The following is a 17,471-nucleotide window of genomic DNA, read 5'->3' on the forward strand; positions in this document are numbered from 1 at the left end:
CTTGCACGTCTATGGAGCCTCAGTTTGGACAGCTGGACTGATTCCTCTTTGTTCTACGCTGTCTCTTGTCCCCCCCCAAGGACGAGACTGGACCTATTCCCATGGCAGAGGCCCGGGTCTCAAGAGAGCAAATAGAACTAGGCCAGGCCTCTTGAGACCCCGCCTCAGAACGAGCATCAAAATCACACCCACTGCATTCTAGAAGTCCAGAAGCCAGGCCAGAAGCCAGGGTGGGGAGGAGAAAAGGCTCCACCTCGTGATGGAAGGTGATGCGAAGCCACCTGGCAAAGCACGGGCGTACACGGAGGGGTGGAGAATTGGGGTGGTTTTTGCAACCTGCCACGGCTGTGGTCCCTGTATTCAGAAGCATCGTCTGCTTGTTTTGTAGGACTGACCAATGGTGATGGACCCGCTAGTGAGACCGACACTTTCCGGAAGGCCACTGAGCAGCTGGTCAAGTACATGAACTCAGGAAACCGGCTGCTGCATAAAAACTTTCTGAAGCAAGAAGTAGTTCAAAGGTTCTTACGCCTCCTTTCTTCTCTGCAAGGTAATTTCGCTCGCAACGTTCGCTTGTGCCAAAGATGATTTATGCTCACTAAAACTCTTTTCTAGTATCCTTAAGTTTTTTTAAACATTTATTTATTTTTGAGAGACAGAGAGAGATACAGCATAAGCAGGGGAGGGGCCGAGAGAGAAGGAGACACAGAATCCGAAGCAGGCTCCAGGCTCTGAGCTGTCAGCGCAGAGCCCGACGGGGGGCTCGAACCCACAAACCGAGAGATTGTGACCTGAGCCGAGGTCAGATGCTTAACTGACTGAGCCACCCAGGCTCCCCCTGTTTCCTAATATCTTTAAAAAATTAATTAAAAAAAATAAAAGTGATGAGCTACATGTAACACATTCCAACAGCACAGAACATTATTCAGTGGAAAGTCTAGATCATGCACCTTGAACTTTAGTCCCTAAATCCCATCCCCAGCATCAGCCTCTGTTTCTGGTTTGTCATGTATCCTGCAACAGTTACTTTTGCATATATGATCGTTTTTTAAATACCACAGATGTTTCTCTCTTCTATAGATAGTGGCTAATGTTGGGATATAAAGTTATTGTAGAATTGAATGTAATTTTTTTCATTAGGGGGAAATCAGGAAAGTTCTAGAAAAGAACTTCAGAGACACATTCTAGATAACTAGGGAAGATTCTAGAAACCCTAAGTAGGTGACAGTTAGTACTTTTAAAATTGGCAGTCAGTATGGGCTGTAACACATTCACTTGGACCATCCAAAGGGCTGAGATTTCTTACTTTTCCAGAGAATGCAGGAAGGAGTAGCCAGTGGAAGGAAAATGCTCTTCAGGGTATGCAGTAGATCTTTGTATGTATTTCAGGCTTGGAGTTTTGCATTTGAATCTTAACCTCTACCACTTACCGGATCTGTGGCCTTGGACCAATTATTTAACCTCAGGACCTTCGGTTTCCTCAACCCTGCGTTAGCTAGGGTCCCTACCTGCTGAGATGATGGGCATAGAGCACGTCGTCCAGGGTCCTGTTTTTCTCATTTTAAATGACGATTTTCAGTATTAAAGTGAGTGTTTGTTTTAGAAATCTTCGAGGAAGGTGGGAAGCAAACACCAGCAATGCACATTAAATTGCTCCCCTAAGGGACTCCTGATTTCTTCCCTTCTTCTCTTCCTCCCTGCCTTCTTACTGCCAGGATTGCCAAACTGCAGAATGCCAGTTGAATTGTAATTAAAAATTTTTTTTAATGTTTTATTTTATATTAGAGAGACAGAGAGAGAGAGCGCGCACAAGCAGGGGAAGGGCAGAGAGATGGAGACAGTCTGAGCTGTCAGCACAGAGCCCGACACGGGGCTCGAAACTCACGAACTAACTGTGAGATCATGACCTGAGCAGAAGTTGGACGCTTAACCTACCGAGTCACCCACGCGCCTCGAATTATAATTTTAGATAAACAATGAATATAGCTTAAGTGTGTCCCAAATAGTACGTGAAAGATTTAACTGGCATCCTATGTTTTTATTTGCTGAATCTGGAAATTTACTTACTGGGGACCTCTTTTAGAAGTTTCCCGTCCGTGGGCTATACCAGCGTCATGAACTGGGATAACATGATCTTGTCTCTGATGGAATACATCAGAGATCAGATGGAAACACTTGGCATCTCGTGATGTGAAATTAGGAACTGAGGGTTAAACCATCCTCTCGCTCCCAGCCGGCAACTGTCGATGTTGTAATTATTCTTCAGTGCCTTGTTGCATTTCAGTGTTCCTTAAGCAGAAGACACTCTTAATGTTATGCAAGACTTAAGGCAGGCTCTTGCCCTTCTAACCTCTGAAGAGTGGCCTGACTTACGTCTTCTTCTAAGACACAGTCATCTTTCTGCCCTCCTTCGGGGCCAGGCTCTACTCTCCTTCGAGTGTTTCTAACCCTCCCAAGAGGGTCGCATGGCCGGTGCTGCCACTGATGTTTATGAGGGGCTGAGTTGTGTGCTCAAAGGAATGGCTTGTTTCTGTTTTCCCCAGTGCTTACAAACACTGACCGGTAAATTCCTGTTAATTATGCCTAAATGTGTTGAGCGGTATTTGCGTTCAGAAATCATATGCACCTTTTTTGGGGCGTGTGGTGTATTCTTATTTTTCAAAGAAATTCCTCCTGACCTGGTCTGTGACATTAACCGTGACTGCGCCAACACCTTCATCAAGTTTTTGCTGGAGAAACAGAAGTGGCCTGAAGTGCTTCTGCTGCTGACCCGCAAGGTAAATGGGGAGCCGCCCCTGGGCGACTGCTTCCTCAAGGGCTGCAACTTCTCCGACCTTGACCTCTGCGCCCTCATCCCCCGCCTCAGCGCTTGGGACCCTCGGAGGATGCAGCTCCTGGGCTGCCTCATCGACAGTGGAGGTGAGAAGGCCCGTGATGAGCACTGGAGGCTTGTCCCCTGGGATGTCAGGCCACCGCTGGTGGTGGGGCTTTCACTTGGTTTTGGAGATTCCTCTAAATGTTGCCCCATTCTCTTCTTCGGGAGCGTCTCATTTTGCAACAGTGGCCCGGTTAATGCCCCGTCGGTTGGTGCTGGCCTGTAGGAACTCTCTGCGTCTTCGTGAATTCCACTTACCTTTCTTGTCTTGTCCTCTGCCTTGTGTGAGGAACCTCAGGTGCGTGGAGGGGCCCTTGGCCCTGGGTGTGGCCCACGGCAGTCTTTTCCTTCCGATGGCCAGCCAGACTCTTCCCTCCGCTCAGGATGCTGTGTGCATCCCTGTCAAACTCTGGCATTCTTTTCTAGTCAGTGGACTGGGATTTGGTGCTTGTTTTTAAAGAAATGGCCAAGCAATTGCTGGGTGGAAACATCTGCCGTTGTAATCAGCACAATCACTGTATGTGGCTCAGTGTATGTCTGGAGTGAGCCGTCGAGTTGGTCTCCCTTCCTTCCTTCCTTCCTCTCTATTTCTTTCTTCCTTCCTTCCAACTTTATTTATTTTTGAGAGAGAGAGACAGAGCATGCGTGTAAGTGGGGGAAGGGCCAGAGAGGGAGGGAGACACAGAATCCGAAGCAGGCCCCAGGCTCCGAGCTGTCAGCACAGAGTCTGATGCGGGGCTCGAACCCATGAACCGCGAGATCATGACCGGAGCCGAAGTCGGACGCTCAACCGACTGAGCCACCCAGGTGGCCCGGATTGGGTTTATTTTAAAACTAATTTGGGAGCACCAGCCTCCTCCCACTTCCCTCTCTTCCCCCCTCTCCCCCCTCCCCCCCCCCAACTAATGCCACTACTGATTGTGTGGCTTGGGGCATGCTATTTCTGCCTTCATGTCCTTCTTTATAAAATGAGAATGATAACAGCCCCCCATTCTTAGGTTGTTTTGGATATAAAATGAGTTCATGCATGCAGGTTCTTGGAAGAGCACCGTGGCTGTGTGGTTTTCTGCTTGCTTGGCTGTTTAAGGGGGAAGGCCGTTCATTGGTCCTCAGCTCTCAAAGTGCCACACAAAGCCTGCAGGCGTTGGCTGTACCCACATTTTCCGGGAGGTAGATAGAATGCCTCCCGTAGTTTAATGTCTTTAAACCCTTTCCTCGAGCAGAGCGTTACTGCTACCTTTGCCTGGACCCTGGCCATCATGGGATTTCTCTTTTGTGCCCGAGTCAGCGAGCACTTAGGAAGCGCCTCCCTGGAATCGGGTTCTGGGGGGGGCAAGGACGGAGTGAATGTGTGGCTGCCGGGGGCGTGTGCAGAGTGTAGGGGTGGAGGTCGGCAGCCTGGGGTGCAGAGGGGGTGTGGACGGGGCTAGAAGGAAGCTGACGTTGGGGGTGGAGAGGTGTCACGGAAGATGGCATTTGAGGGTAGAAGGGCATCCTCAAGAAGAACCTTGGTAGACGCAAGAGATGGGGGCAAGCCATACTCGTATCACCTGATCACCGACTGTGTGTCAGGTAGGGCGGCAGGCAGGCCCCGGGATTTGCGTTGTTCACGGGCCCTGTCCCCGCTCCCGGGCAGTGCTGAAGATGTGAGGGGGGGCAGACGAGTGGGGAGCGGCACGGCCCGCGGACTTGGGCTTTCACCCGGAGGGCTCTGGGAAGCCTTCGCCTCCCAGAAGGGATGGTGGTTAAGAGGGGCTCAGAAGCCGGGTCGGCGTCCGCTCTCGGAGTAGGTGGCAGAAGGGGGCCCCTCCTCCTCCGGTGGGCCAGGCTGTACCCCGTCACAGGGATGCAGCTCACGGGTGTCCTTCTCTTCTGCCTCCTCAGCCTTGCCCGAGGGTCTCCAGGACAGGCAGGAGACGCCGCTTGTGTTGTGCCTGAAACACGAGGACTTTGAGCTGGCTTTTCTTCTCTTGACCAAGGGTGCAGACCCCCGCGGCATCACCCTCACGGAAGGTGATACCCCTCTGCATGCAGCGCTCCACATCTTTTTAGATATCAGAGGTAGGCCTTTATTTATTTATTTTTTTAAATTTTTTTTTTCCCAACATTTAGTTATTTTTGGGACAGAGAGAGACAGAGCATGAACGGGGGAGGGGCAGAGAGAGAGGGAGACACAGAATCGGAAGCAGGCTCCAGGCTCCGAGCCGTCAGCCCAGAGCCCGACGCGGGGCTCGAACTCACGGACCGCGAGATCGTGACCTGGCTGAAGTCGGACGCTTAACCGACTGTGCCACCCAGGCGCCCCTCGGCCTTTATTTTTTAAGCAGTCTTCTCCTCGGAGGGGCAGCTGGGCATTAGAACTGATGCCATACTTTTTTGTCTTTCCTGTGGGGAAAGCCAACGCTCTGAAAAAGGCCCATTTCTTGGTGAGGCCCACCTGTTATCTCCCGGCCCCTCACCCATAGCTTGATGAGAAGGGGCAACCATCACGGTGAATGGTCGGCGCGGGTTGATTCTTCACCTGGCTGTCCGTAGCCGACAAATACTTCCCGGTTATCGACACCATTTTCGGGGGCCCTGACAAAAATCTTATGTCAGGAATGCTATGAAGCTATTTTAGGGTTTCTCAACCTTGACCCTATTGACATTGGGACCAGGCGATTCCTTGCTGCGGGGGCTGTCTCGTGCGTTGTAGGATGTCTAGCAGCATCCTGGGCCTCTACCCATTAGATGCCCATCCCGCCTCCCAAAGCGTGACAACCAACGGTGTCTCCAGACGAGGCCAGGTGTCCCTCGGGGAGCAGACCGTCCCTGCTTGTGAACCCCTGGGCTGTCAAGTACTTGGGGGAAGTTTCGTGCTCTGAGATGCCCCCGGCTGGCGTCTCTCCCAATCCCGGGGTCTCTGTGCCCTGGGGAGAGTGACGGAGCACTCACAGGGTTTGGTTTGTGTCTTTCAGCTGACATCGGTTTTAACTTCCTCAGCCACCTGCTGGATCTCTTCTGGTCCAACCCCGCTGAATTTTGCTACCTCAACCCCAACACCCAGGACAGCAACGGCAACACGCTGATGCACATCCTCTTCCAGAAAGGCATGCTGAAGCGCACGAAGAAGCTAATAGACCTGCTGGTGAAGTTTGACATCAACTTCAACCTGAAGAACAAAGAAGGCAAAGACGTGCGGCACCGGATCAAGAAGAACGACGCCCTGCTCTTGGCCTGGAACAAAGCTCTGGCGGAGTCCAGGCACAGGAGCCGGCAGGACTCTGCCGCCCACCCGGGGAGGCTCCCGAGGCCCGCCGCCCCCGGTCACGCGTCTCGGCTCAGGTCCCAGGGTTCATCCAAGTCTCTGTCGTGCAGCATCGACGCCAGGACCCTGCCCAAAGGAGCTTTGGTCCCCGACAGCTGGGAGACTCTCCCGGATGCACAGGCAACGAGGCAGGAGCGGGGGGCCGTCAGGCCCTGCTCTCTGAGAGACCGGCTGGTGCGGGACATCACGGGTTTAATTCAGCAGCTTGAACCGAATCCGTCCCTCCCGGAGGACTGTTCTCAGGGCTCTGAGCCTCTGGAGACAGGAGCTGGTAGGGAGGTAAAGAAGGACGAGCCCCAGCGAGCCCTGGGGGCGCGAGGCTCTGACTCCAGTGGGAACAGCCACACCATCCTCGAGGCAGGGGGTGGAGTTGCTCAGGCGGGCCTCGGGGCCTCGCGGCTCGTTCCCGCTGGCCACAGAGGGAGAGAAGGCAGTGACGATCTGGACAGCTGGAGCACGCAGGAGATCGAGGCCTGCCTCCAGGACTTCGAGAACATGACATGGGAGATCGAGTGCACTTCGGAAATGCTGAAGAAGCTGTCCAGTAAGGTAATGACTAAGGTCATGAAGAAGAAAGTCATCCTAGCCATCCAGCAGCTGGGGAACGGCGAGTGGACCCAAGGCCTCCAGAAGCGGCTGAAACATCTGAAAGGAAGCATCCGGCTCTTCGAGGCCAAGCTGGACAAGGGGGCCCGGATGCTCTGGGAGCTGGCCATCGACTTCTCCCCTCGATGCAGCGAGAACCCGGAGAAGGTCATCACCACGGAGCGGACCCTGCACTGCCCGGAGAAGTCGGGTCGGGTCTACACGGAGATCATCCGGATCTGGGACATCGTCTTGGACCACTGCAAGCTGTCGGACTCCATCAGGGCCATCTGCAGCGCCTATAACCGGGGCCAGTCCTGCGTCCTGCGGAAGAAGCTGAAGGGCATCCACCAAGGCCGGGTGTCGGCCAACGTGAAGGCCCTCAAGCGCATACCCCGCTGCTACGTGGAAGACACGGAGGCCGAGAAGAGCCGGGGGCACGCGGACCCCGAGTACTTCCCGCCCGCCAGCGCGGTGGAGACCGAGTACAACATCATGAAGTTCCACAGCTTCAGCACCAGCATGGCCTTCAACATCCTCAACGACACGACGGCCACGGTGGAGTACCCCTTCCGGGTGGGCGAACTCGAGCATGCCGTGATCGGCCTCAACCCCAGGCCGCTGGAGCCCATCATCCTCATCGGCCGCAGCGGCACCGGGAAGACGACTTGCTGCCTGTACCGGCTGTGGAAGAATTTCCACGGCTACTGGGAAAAGGCTGGGCAGGCGGGAAGCCCGCTGCTGGCCAGACAGATGTGGCTGAAGAGGAGGCTGGAAGTAGACCCCGGAAAGGAGGGTCCGGGTCCGGAGGAAGAGGAAGAGGAGGAGGAGGAAGGGGAGGAGGAGGAAGAGGAGGAGGAGGAGGAAGCGGAGGGCTCCCGGGAGGCGGAAGCCGTGGACGGCACAGACGAGGAGCAGGACCCTGAAGCCCGTGCGGGGGGACCCGGCGGGGAGCCGGGGGGGCCTGGCCGGGGGGCCGAAGCGCGCGCCCCGGAGCATCTCCGCCAGCTGGAGCATTTACATCAGATCTTCGTGACCAAGAACCACGTCCTGTGCCGGGAGGTACAGCGGAATTTCATCGAGCTTTCCAAGTCTACCAAGGCCACCGGTCACTACAGACCCCCGGAACCCAACGTCCACAAACTCCAGGACCTGAGGGACGAGAACTTTCCTCTGTTTGTCACTTCCAAGCAGCTGCTCCTCCTGCTGGATGCTTCTCTGCCCAAACCATTTTTTCTGAGAAACGAAGACGGCAGCTTGAAAAGAAGCATCGTGGGATGGTCCACACAGGAGGAGGTGACCATCCCCAATTGGCAGGAGGAGGAGGAGGAGGCCGAGGCGGACGGCGACAATGGTGAGGAGGAGAGGGCGGCCGAAACGCGCCCGTGCGACAGTGACCCCCGGGCGTATGTGACATTTGAGGTGTTCGCCAATGAAATATGGCCCAAAATGATCAAAGGGAAAACCTCCTACAACGCTGCACTGATTTGGAAAGAGATCAAATCTTTTCTGAAGGGGTCCTTTGAGGCCCTCAGCTGCCCGCAGGGGAGACTCACGGAAGAAGCATATAAGAAATTAGGGAGGAAGCGGTGCCCCAATTTCCAGGAAGACCGGAGCGAGATCTACGGTCTCTTCTGCCTGTACCAGCAGATCAGGTCTCAGAAAGGTTATTTCGACGAGGAAGACGTTCTGTACAACCTGTCCCGGAGGCTGTCGAAGGTCAAGGTGCTCCCGTGGTCCATCCACGAGCTCTATGGCGATGAGATTCAGGACTTCACTCAAGCCGAGCTGGCGCTGCTGATGAAGTGCATCAATGACCCCAACGCCATGTTCCTCACGGGGGACACGGCCCAGAGCATCATGAAGGGGGTGGCCTTCCGCTTCAGCGACCTGCGCTCTCTGTTCCACTACGCCAGCAAAAGCACCGCGGACAAGCGGTGTGCCGTCCGGAAGCCCAAGAAGATCCACCAGCTGTACCAGAATTACAGGTCCCATTCGGGTATGTCCGGGCTTCGTGCCTGCCTGCAGGGGAGGTGCCTGGGCGCTGGCCTGGCACTGCTGGGCTTTGGTAGCTGAAGCGAGGGGAGGATCTTGGAGTCTGTGAGGAAATGAGCCCATGAACGAGAGATCCCGTGGTTTCGGCCGCCGCTCATCCTTAGGCTGATAATTCAAGCTGCGGCCGAGTGGAAGGCGCATCCTAGGGACCTTGCCATGACGTGAGAACATTCCAGGGGAGCGCTGAAAGTGCTTGAGAACGTCTGCTAAAACACTTGGGAAGCAGGAGCTCGTGCCATGTACGGCAATATGCCGACGACCAGTTACTAATCCCCAAAGCGGCACTTCTCTCCAGGAGAAGCCAAAAGAGGGGGCTAGGAGGCAGTCGGAATAGCACACACTCAGGTGCTTTTATTTTTTTTTTTTTAATTTTTTTTTCAACGTTTTTATTTATTTTTGGGACAGAGAGAGACCGAGCATGAATGGGGGAGGGGCAGAGAGAGAGGGAGACATAGAATCTGAAACAGGCTCCAGGCTCTGAGCCATCAGCCCAGAGCCCGACGCGGGGCTCGAACTCACGGACCGTGAGATCGTGACCTGGCTGAAGTCGGACGCTTAACCGACTGCGCCACCCAGGTGCCCCACACTCAGGTGCTTTTAACTTGAACTTCAGTTGTGCCCCTTCCTGGCGCCAGGCAGCTGGTGCAGAGCACCTGCCCTCGATCCTCACAAAAACCCTGCCGGTTAGGCATCCTTTCCATTTTACAGAGAACACCAAGGGGCAGAGGGTTTGAATAACACGACATCCGCGCTGGAGTCCTTCCTTTATGGTTTATAGAATGCTCGCACGTTCACCCCCCGTGTCCTGCATGTGTCCGTGAACAAGAGAGTATCGTTTTACACGCTTAGAAACTTCATCTGATGGCATCGTGCCAGACATAGCTTCCTGCCACTTTGCATTTTTGCTTCATGCTATGTTTTGAGATTTCTGCATATTGGCAATGTGGAGCTCTAGTCCCTGCAGTCGTGACTCCTGTCGGCGTCCTATTTTATGGCTGTACCACGATTTGTTATTCATTTTCCAGTAACGGGCATTAGGCTGGTGGCAGTTTTTCACTGTGATCCCGGAGTGAACCTTCCTGAGCAGATCTCTCTGGATCTGTGTTATAGCCTCTTGTTTGCTCCTGGGGTAGGTGTGAAATGACATCTGGTATGGTTTGAATTTCCATTGTCCTGAGATGGGGCATCCTTTCCTGCGTTCACTGGCTATTCGGTGTTCTGTGAATTGTCTGCTCTCCTGTGCCCGCCTTTTTTTTTTTTTTTAATGTTTACTTATTTTTGAGACAGAGAGAGACAGAGCATGAATGGGGGAGGGGCAGAGAGAGAGGGAGACACGGAATCGGAAGCAGGCTCCAGGCTCCGAGCCATCAGCCCAGAGCCCGACGCGGGGCTCGAACTCACGAACTGTGAGATCATGACCTGAGCTGAAGTCGGACGCTCAACCGACTGAGCCACCCAGGCGCCCCTGTGCCCGCCTTTTTAATGAGTTGTTTTTCTTACGGATTTGTTCAGAATTTCATTGGTTAGGATCTTAAGTAGTAGCTTTAACAGGTATCTGTTAAAGTCCACATAAGATGTACTAGATTTTGGAGACGTTATAACAGATGCCTGTTATTTCTGAAGTTAATGGGACCATTTCTCATATTTCACCATTTACGTCTGATGTTTCTTGTAGGATTTGATAGATGCTCTTTTTCTAGATGCATCTCAGATTGTCTTTGGTTTGGTGGAAAGAGAAAATACATACATACCACACATACACATAGACATGCGCATTCACACACACACACACACACACACACACACACACACACACTGTGAAATTAGATTGACATTCTGATTTGTTCAGCCAAGGAGTCAGAAACTGATCGGAGGGCAGGTGGCCTCCCAGAGTGCAGGGGACGCCACAGAACTCAGCCCAGCTTCCCGGGCTCCAGAAGACCTCACAGATGTTGTATTTGAATTGTGGGACCTGGCTGGGCCTGAGCAGTTCAACTTCTTGTTCTTCTGGGGTCTTATCCCTGAGACTTGGGTTGTGTAGGAAGAGCCGGCACAAAGTAATTTACGCTCTTCGTAGGAAAGAGAGCCCTGACCCTTTTTCATCCGTTCAGGAATCATTTACAGAGCTCCTACCCTGCCCGGCACTGTGTGCGGACTGGCCGACTCCCTCCTTTCGTCCCCAGGGAGTGGCTCCAGGGGCAGGATCTGGCACGAGTAGTCGAATGAGCTCCTCATTCTGGTCGACCCCCTGGTTCGGCGCTGCTGGTCCGGGGCCAACAGCCTTCACGGTTGGCATGGTAGAGCCTGGCAGGGGGAGTTGTTCCTGGGACCAGTTCTGGCTTCTCTGGCTGAGTAACCCGGGAGGACAGCGACTGCATAGACCGCACCTCCCACCTCCTCTCTCGGGATGGAGGGAAGACTCTGTGTATACGTTTCTGGTTATAGAACCAGGAAAAGCCCAGATAAGATGTACTAGATTATAGAGACTTTGTGAAACACAGAAAATGTTAAAAAAAAAAAAAAATTACAAGCTACCTGTAAGGGCCGCTCACTGCTAATATTTTGTTTCATTTCCTTTGGATCTTTTAAAAATATACATTAGGGGCGCCTGGGTGGCTCAGTCGGTTGGGCGTCCGACTTCAGCTCAGGTCACTACCTCGCGGTCAGTGGGTTCGAGCCCCGCGTCAGTCTCTGGGCCGACAGCTCGGAGCCTGGAGCCTGCTTCCGATTCTGTGTCTCCCTCTCTCTCTGCCCCTCCCCTGTTCATGCTCTGTCTCTCTCTGTCTCAAAAATAAATAAACGTTAAAAAAAATTTAAAAATATACATGATATGCATTCATCATGCACATGTATGTATTGATTATGTGGTGAATATACACTGTGTTTAGTGAATATTTTCCCTTATGCTGTACTCTTTTTTAAAATTGAGATTCATGTAGTGCAGCATTCACCTGTTCATTTATTTTTTTATTAAAAAATTTGTTTAATGTTTACTTAATTTTTGAGAGAGAGGGAGAGAGACAGAGTGTGAGAGGGGGAGGGCAGAGAGAGAGGGAGACACAGAATCCGAAGCGGGCTCCAGGCTCTGAGCTGTCAGCACAGAGCCCGACGTGGGGCTCGAACCCACGAACTGTGAGATCACGCCCTGAGCCGGAGCCACATGCTTAACCGACTGAGCCACCCAGGTGCTCCCACATTCACTTGTTAAAAATATGGAAGTTGGTCGTTTTAATATATACACAAGGTTGTGCAACCGTCACCAACATCTGATTCCAGAACATTGTCGCTCATCACCCCAGAAAGAAAGCCTGTACCATGAGCAGTGACTCCCCGTTCCCCTCACCCTCCCTCCTCTGGAAACCACTAATCTACTTTCTATCTCTGGATTTGCCTGTTCTGGGCATTTCATGTCATAGGAATCGTCCGGTATGTGGCCTTGGCTACGTGATTAGCATAGCGTTTTCCAGGGTCCTCCGTGTTGGAGAATGTGCCAGAATTTCATTCCTTTTTACGGTGGAACCATCTTTTATTCTTTGGGTGTGCTCGCTTAAGTTTCTCTAGAAGGCATTGAAGTGGGTGCCCATTTATCACTGCAGTGAGCACTTCCCTGCCCTTTTCTGCTGCTCCCGTGAGTATGGATCTCTGGCCTTTGCTAGCTCTTAAGGGGGAGGGAGCCTCAGTAGCGGCTGATTTGCTTTGACTCAGTAGCTTCCGCCTGTGGTCTCACCGTATACATCTAGTAATATTACTATTGGATAGTGAAAGTTCTCCTTATTATTTGGTGATGATAGCAATTGGGACACGTATGCCCATTTCGTGGCGTTTTACCAAGGACGTAGTATTCTATCTGGTGTTAGGCAAAGGACACGTGGCCCCTGTGAACAGCGGAGAGACCCAAGATGATCTGTGTTCAATTCAGCTTCAAATCCTGTCACTTGGAGGGGTTTGCTAACTTCTTGGACCTGGGAGTCTCCGCTCATAAAGGTGGGATTGTCTGGTCTATCTCACTGGGCAGTCCTGAGGATTAAATGAGATAATTTTATGAAGGTGTTTGTTGTGTTGTAGTGTTCAGCCAGCTGACCGGCTAAGATAAGACAGGACAAGACAGGACAAGACATGACAGGAGCTTAGTGAGAAACGGGTCCCAGGGAGAAAGCTCTTCGCAGAACCCTCTCTCCAGCTTAGTCCTATCTCGGCTGGGTATAAATGTGGTGGAAAGGTGATGGAGGCCTTGGCTGCTGCCCCCAGCTAACATCCAGCACTGCAGTTCCGTGGCAACATTTCCAGTGCTCCAAGCTCCAAGGGTCAGAATCATTGTTGTCTCCTCACCATCTATACCAGCCCCTTATATTAGCATCCTAACAACACTGATTGTTCAAATTACATTTCTGCCTCGACATTTCTTTATGAGGTGTTTTTCTCTAATATGAATGTAGGTCGAGGATGAGCTCCCACAACACCTTAGCAACGCGTCTCTGCCTTCATCCCCTGTCCCCAGAGTGATTCCGCACAGGGCCAAAGTGGTAACCTAATGGGAACCCGAAATTGGCTTGCAGTGATCCATACTCTCAGGGCCAATGCTGCTTCTCAGGACAAAACCACACACACACACACACACACACACACACACACACGCACAAAAACACAAAAAAACCGAGTCATGTTGTTGTGTTGTTCATTATGTGACATGTGTTTTCTCTTTTATGTCAGGAATCCTTAATCTGGCATCTGGAGTGGTGGATTTACTTCAGTTCTATTTCCCAGAATCTTTTGATCGCCTCCCCAGGGACTCTGGCCTCTTTGATGGTCCCAAACCAACTGTCCTGGAGTCTTGCAGTGTAAGCGACTTGGCAATTTTGCTCCGAGGGAACAAAAGGAAAACCCAGCCCATTGAATTTGGAGCCCACCAGGTGAGCTTCTGGGGAATGCATGTTGCGAAATAAAAAGCAGTATGCAGTTGAGAAGAGGTTCGGGAGGCCGAATTACTCCACAGTGTAGAATTCAGTAGCCCCTCTTCCTGAATGGGTGAGTGTCAGAGATGGGCGAGTGAACGGTTATAAATATTTCAGCTAGCCTGGTTGGCCAATCCCTTGGCGGCCACTTCTCGTTTAAAGACGTTACTTGCCTCCCACAGAAATAGAGTGAGCTTTTACCAGATTTCTCTTTGTAGAATTTGATGGTGTTTTCCTTTCCTACCTTCTTCTTCTCCTCCCCTCCCTCCCCCAGGTAATCCTTGTAGCTAATGAAGTGGCAAAGGAGAAAATTCCAGAAGAGCTGGGGTTAGCACTTGTGCTCACCGTTTATGAAGCCAAAGGCTTGGAATTTGACGATGTGCTCCTTTACAACTTTTTTACTGATTCTGAGGTATGTCATGGTGAATTCTGTTCACGCTGTGCATGCGTATGTATGAGCTGGGCTTCCGCTCTGGGAGACGCAACTTGGAGCTGAGTAGAAGTGAGTCTGTCACAGGTACTGGTTTCCGTTTTAGAGCATCACCCATTTGGTGGCGGGGGGTGCTTGTTGTGTTTGGATACGGGTTTTGTCAATGGCTGCGGGTGGTTTTCTAGCGTGTCGTCGGCTGGTTCGCCCTGCCCTACTCTCTTGTATTCATCTTCTTCTGAGTGCCTGGTACCCAAGCGCCAGCTTCCAGTTTTCACTAGCTCTGTTATCCTTGACTCCCAAGGATGCTCCAGTTGGAGTGAGCTCTAAGGAGAGCCTTACAAAGGAAGGCAAGGTTAGCAGTGTCCACCCTATGAGGACAGAACTGGGCAAGTTCAGTTCATAGAAAGAGAAAACTCCGGGAAGACAAATGAGGCTTGGTTCCTGCCCACTGCATCAGGTAATGTGGGGGATGAGGACAGCTGCCCCGCCTGGGAGCTCCCTTCTGGCATGGCTTCACCACTGCTTGCGGCCCGTGTAGACGATGGCGGTGAAAGAGTCCCTGGGTTGACCCCCGGTGACCTCCGTGCCAGCCCGCTGCTTTGACTTGGCTCCCGAGTCCTTGGGAGGCTCTTTCTTCCCAAGCTCAGTACACTGTGGGTAGGGTCACCAACTCGAGCCGCTGGTTTCTCTTCACCACTCTCTTTTGATGGGGGCTCAGGCTGGATGCCGACTGTGCTGTGGGGTCTCCTCTGGGGACGTAGCTGGCTGTGTCCTTGTCCCTGGCGCAGACTTCCCACTACCCACGTGCATGCTTGAAGGGGCTGTTTTTTGTACCTGATTTAGGAGCACTGTTAGCCTTGACACCTTAAAATCTGTCCCGGAACTGACCGTTCACATGGGGTCCTTAGTGTTTTCTTTCCGGTCTTTTAAAAAATATGATTGCCTTGATGGTACCTAGGACTAATATTGCTATGGGTACTTTACGGCTTATGAAGTAATTTTGAAGGCCTTGTTTCCCGTTATCCTCCTCTAACCCTCTGAGGTTGTGTGTAATTTCATCACCCTCATTCTACAGGTAGAGCTGAGGGTTGTGGGAAAATAGTCATGATGTAGGTGCCAGAGCCCGGAGACCAACTCAGATGCTTTCAGTTCTGAGTCTCAAGATCTTTCCTCTGTACTCCTTTCCTTTTAAAGCCCCGCATGCAAATGGGCTTCCAGAATCTTCCACGATGGGTATGACATTGCCAGACCTTAAGTGCATTCTTTTTCTATGGACTTTTGCTAAGGCAATCAGATGCACTCTCATTGACCCTGGAACCATTTTTAATCTCTGAGGACGAACTCTTTTCTTCTCATAATACGTCCATTGGTCATGGTTGGACCGAGGCTCTGCTGAAAGAGGAAGGGGTAAGACTTTGTTGTTCCTGTCCTTTATTAAGTGCCGGCTGTATGCTTGTGCCAGTAAGAAGCCCGAGGAGCTGTGGGCTTACGGATCTGTAACTCGTGGTCGGTTCTACTTGTGAGAGAAAAATCCAGTTATCCTGTCTCACCTTGATCCTGGAAATGACAAAGGCGAAGACACCTTGGCCCTGTGCTCCCACCAATGGCTCCGTTTGTCGCATGAAATGAAAATAATCCCAAATGGAATCTTTTGGTAACCGCCGCTTCATCCTGTGCATGCGATAAGATGTCTAAAAAGGCTTCTGATGGGGTGCTTCTCCGTTCCCGGGGGATGTAACCATGCCTTCCCCGGCGCAGAGCACACCCCCTGTTACCACGGACAAACTCAAGCCCAACAAACGTCTCATTTCTAAATGAGAGGAAGTGCTTCAATTAAAGCAGAGGAAAGACAGGGATCACTGAAGTCTTCGGTCGCCTGTAGTCTGGCTCCTCATGTGGGGTTTCCTTCGGGGCGACTGGCCGAAGGCTGCTGCAGAGCAATGGTGTTTTGATACGGGCGACCGTGGAGAGTTCCGCTCTCCATCCCTGGCCTCTTCTTCTACCCCCAGTTTGTGTTTCTGGCAGACACTCTCTTTGAGCATGTGTATGTGGGGGGTGGGGAGTTCTTGTTGACCTCGTTTGTGAGTCTTCTGTCTGGAGGATTTGCTGTGACCTGTTCAACTGTAGGTGCCAGGGCCATCTTCTGAGACGGGAAAGGGACCAAGAATGGTTACACCAAACCCTTCTCTTCTAGGATCTGGCCTCAACTGGGGGGAGCAGCAGTTGTTCTCCCAGTCACCCCCACCCTGTCCCCCTGTGGGGACTTGGAAGGGTGCCTGCCGTTTACTCTGCCCCCGTGGGGACTCCTTTCCTTCACGCTGGCCTGTGAAGAGGACGGGAGGGACTTTGGAAACCACAGCTTTTATGGGTTAATCACTTAGAGAACAGGCCCACCTTTGGCCTCCCCAATTCTCAATCCCATAGAAGGAGCTGGAAGAGTTAAATCCTGCTTCTTTGATGCTCAGAGGTGCTGGAGGCCTGGATTCTTGCCACAAAGACACGTGCTCACTCCTCAAAGGCCCTGTCTTGAAAGTGAAGTGTGTTTTATTCCTGGAGGCAGGTTAGTCACGTGCCCGATGAGTGGCTTTGCTCCTCATTCAGCGGTTTTAAAATACGCTGGCGCTTCACAAGCCCTTCTAAGGTCAGCCGGTCTGCTCCTCGCGCTGTCCCCCAGGAGAGCCTCGCAAATGTCAGAACACTTGTGTCTTTTGCCTGCCTTCGTTGGCACACAATTCAGTGACCGTGAGCGGCTCTGTAAGGCCCATAGTCATAAGTACATCCGGAAGGCTTTTTTTTTTTTTTTTTTTTTTTAACTTCCAACCACTCAAGTGATTACGTGATTCACATCTTGTTCAGAGCGTGGTGATTCATCTCGCAATTGGTTAGTAGCGTGACCATTTTTACGTAGTAGGCAGCGTATAAAGCATTTACCCTAATACTTCTATAGCGTTAAGTCCTGGAGTGACTTGAGGGACGTCATGAACCGTATTCTGCTTCATGTTTTCATCGTTCTTGAGAAGGTAGCACCATGTTATTTAATTATTTATTTGTTTATTTATTTATTTGTTGTCATTCAAAGGATGAATTTTTATTTTATTATTATTATTATTATTTTTAATATGAAATTTATTGTCAAATTGGTTTCCATACAACACCCAGTGCTCCTCCCAACAGGTGCCCTCCTCCGTGCCCCCCACCCACCCTCCCCTCCCTCCCACCCCCATCCACCCTCAGTTTATTCTCAGTTTTTCAGAGTCTCTTATGATT

At 51.7% G+C, this 17,471-nt stretch overlaps 1 protein-coding gene across 2 annotated transcripts in view; it reads left to right on the forward strand.

The window, feature by feature from the left end:
• TRANK1 (tetratricopeptide repeat and ankyrin repeat containing 1) overlaps nucleotides 1-17,471 on the forward strand; it is a 99,966-nt gene that overhangs the window by 56,299 nt on the left and 26,196 nt on the right. For both annotated transcript variants that reach the window (XM_045037902.1, XM_045037903.1), the window contains 6 exons: nucleotides 389-550; nucleotides 2,665-2,919; nucleotides 4,760-4,936; nucleotides 5,833-8,766; nucleotides 13,533-13,732; nucleotides 14,049-14,186. In XM_045037902.1, the coding sequence (XP_044893837.1) occupies nucleotides 389-550; nucleotides 2,665-2,919; nucleotides 4,760-4,936; nucleotides 5,833-8,766; nucleotides 13,533-13,732; nucleotides 14,049-14,186 (3,866 nt within the window). The remainder of the gene's footprint in view (nucleotides 1-388; nucleotides 551-2,664; nucleotides 2,920-4,759; nucleotides 4,937-5,832; nucleotides 8,767-13,532; nucleotides 13,733-14,048; nucleotides 14,187-17,471) is intronic.

Source organism: Felis catus, chromosome C2 (assembly GCF_018350175.1).
Source record: "Felis catus isolate Fca126 chromosome C2, F.catus_Fca126_mat1.0, whole genome shotgun sequence".
NCBI lineage: Eukaryota > Metazoa > Chordata > Mammalia > Carnivora > Felidae > Felis > Felis catus.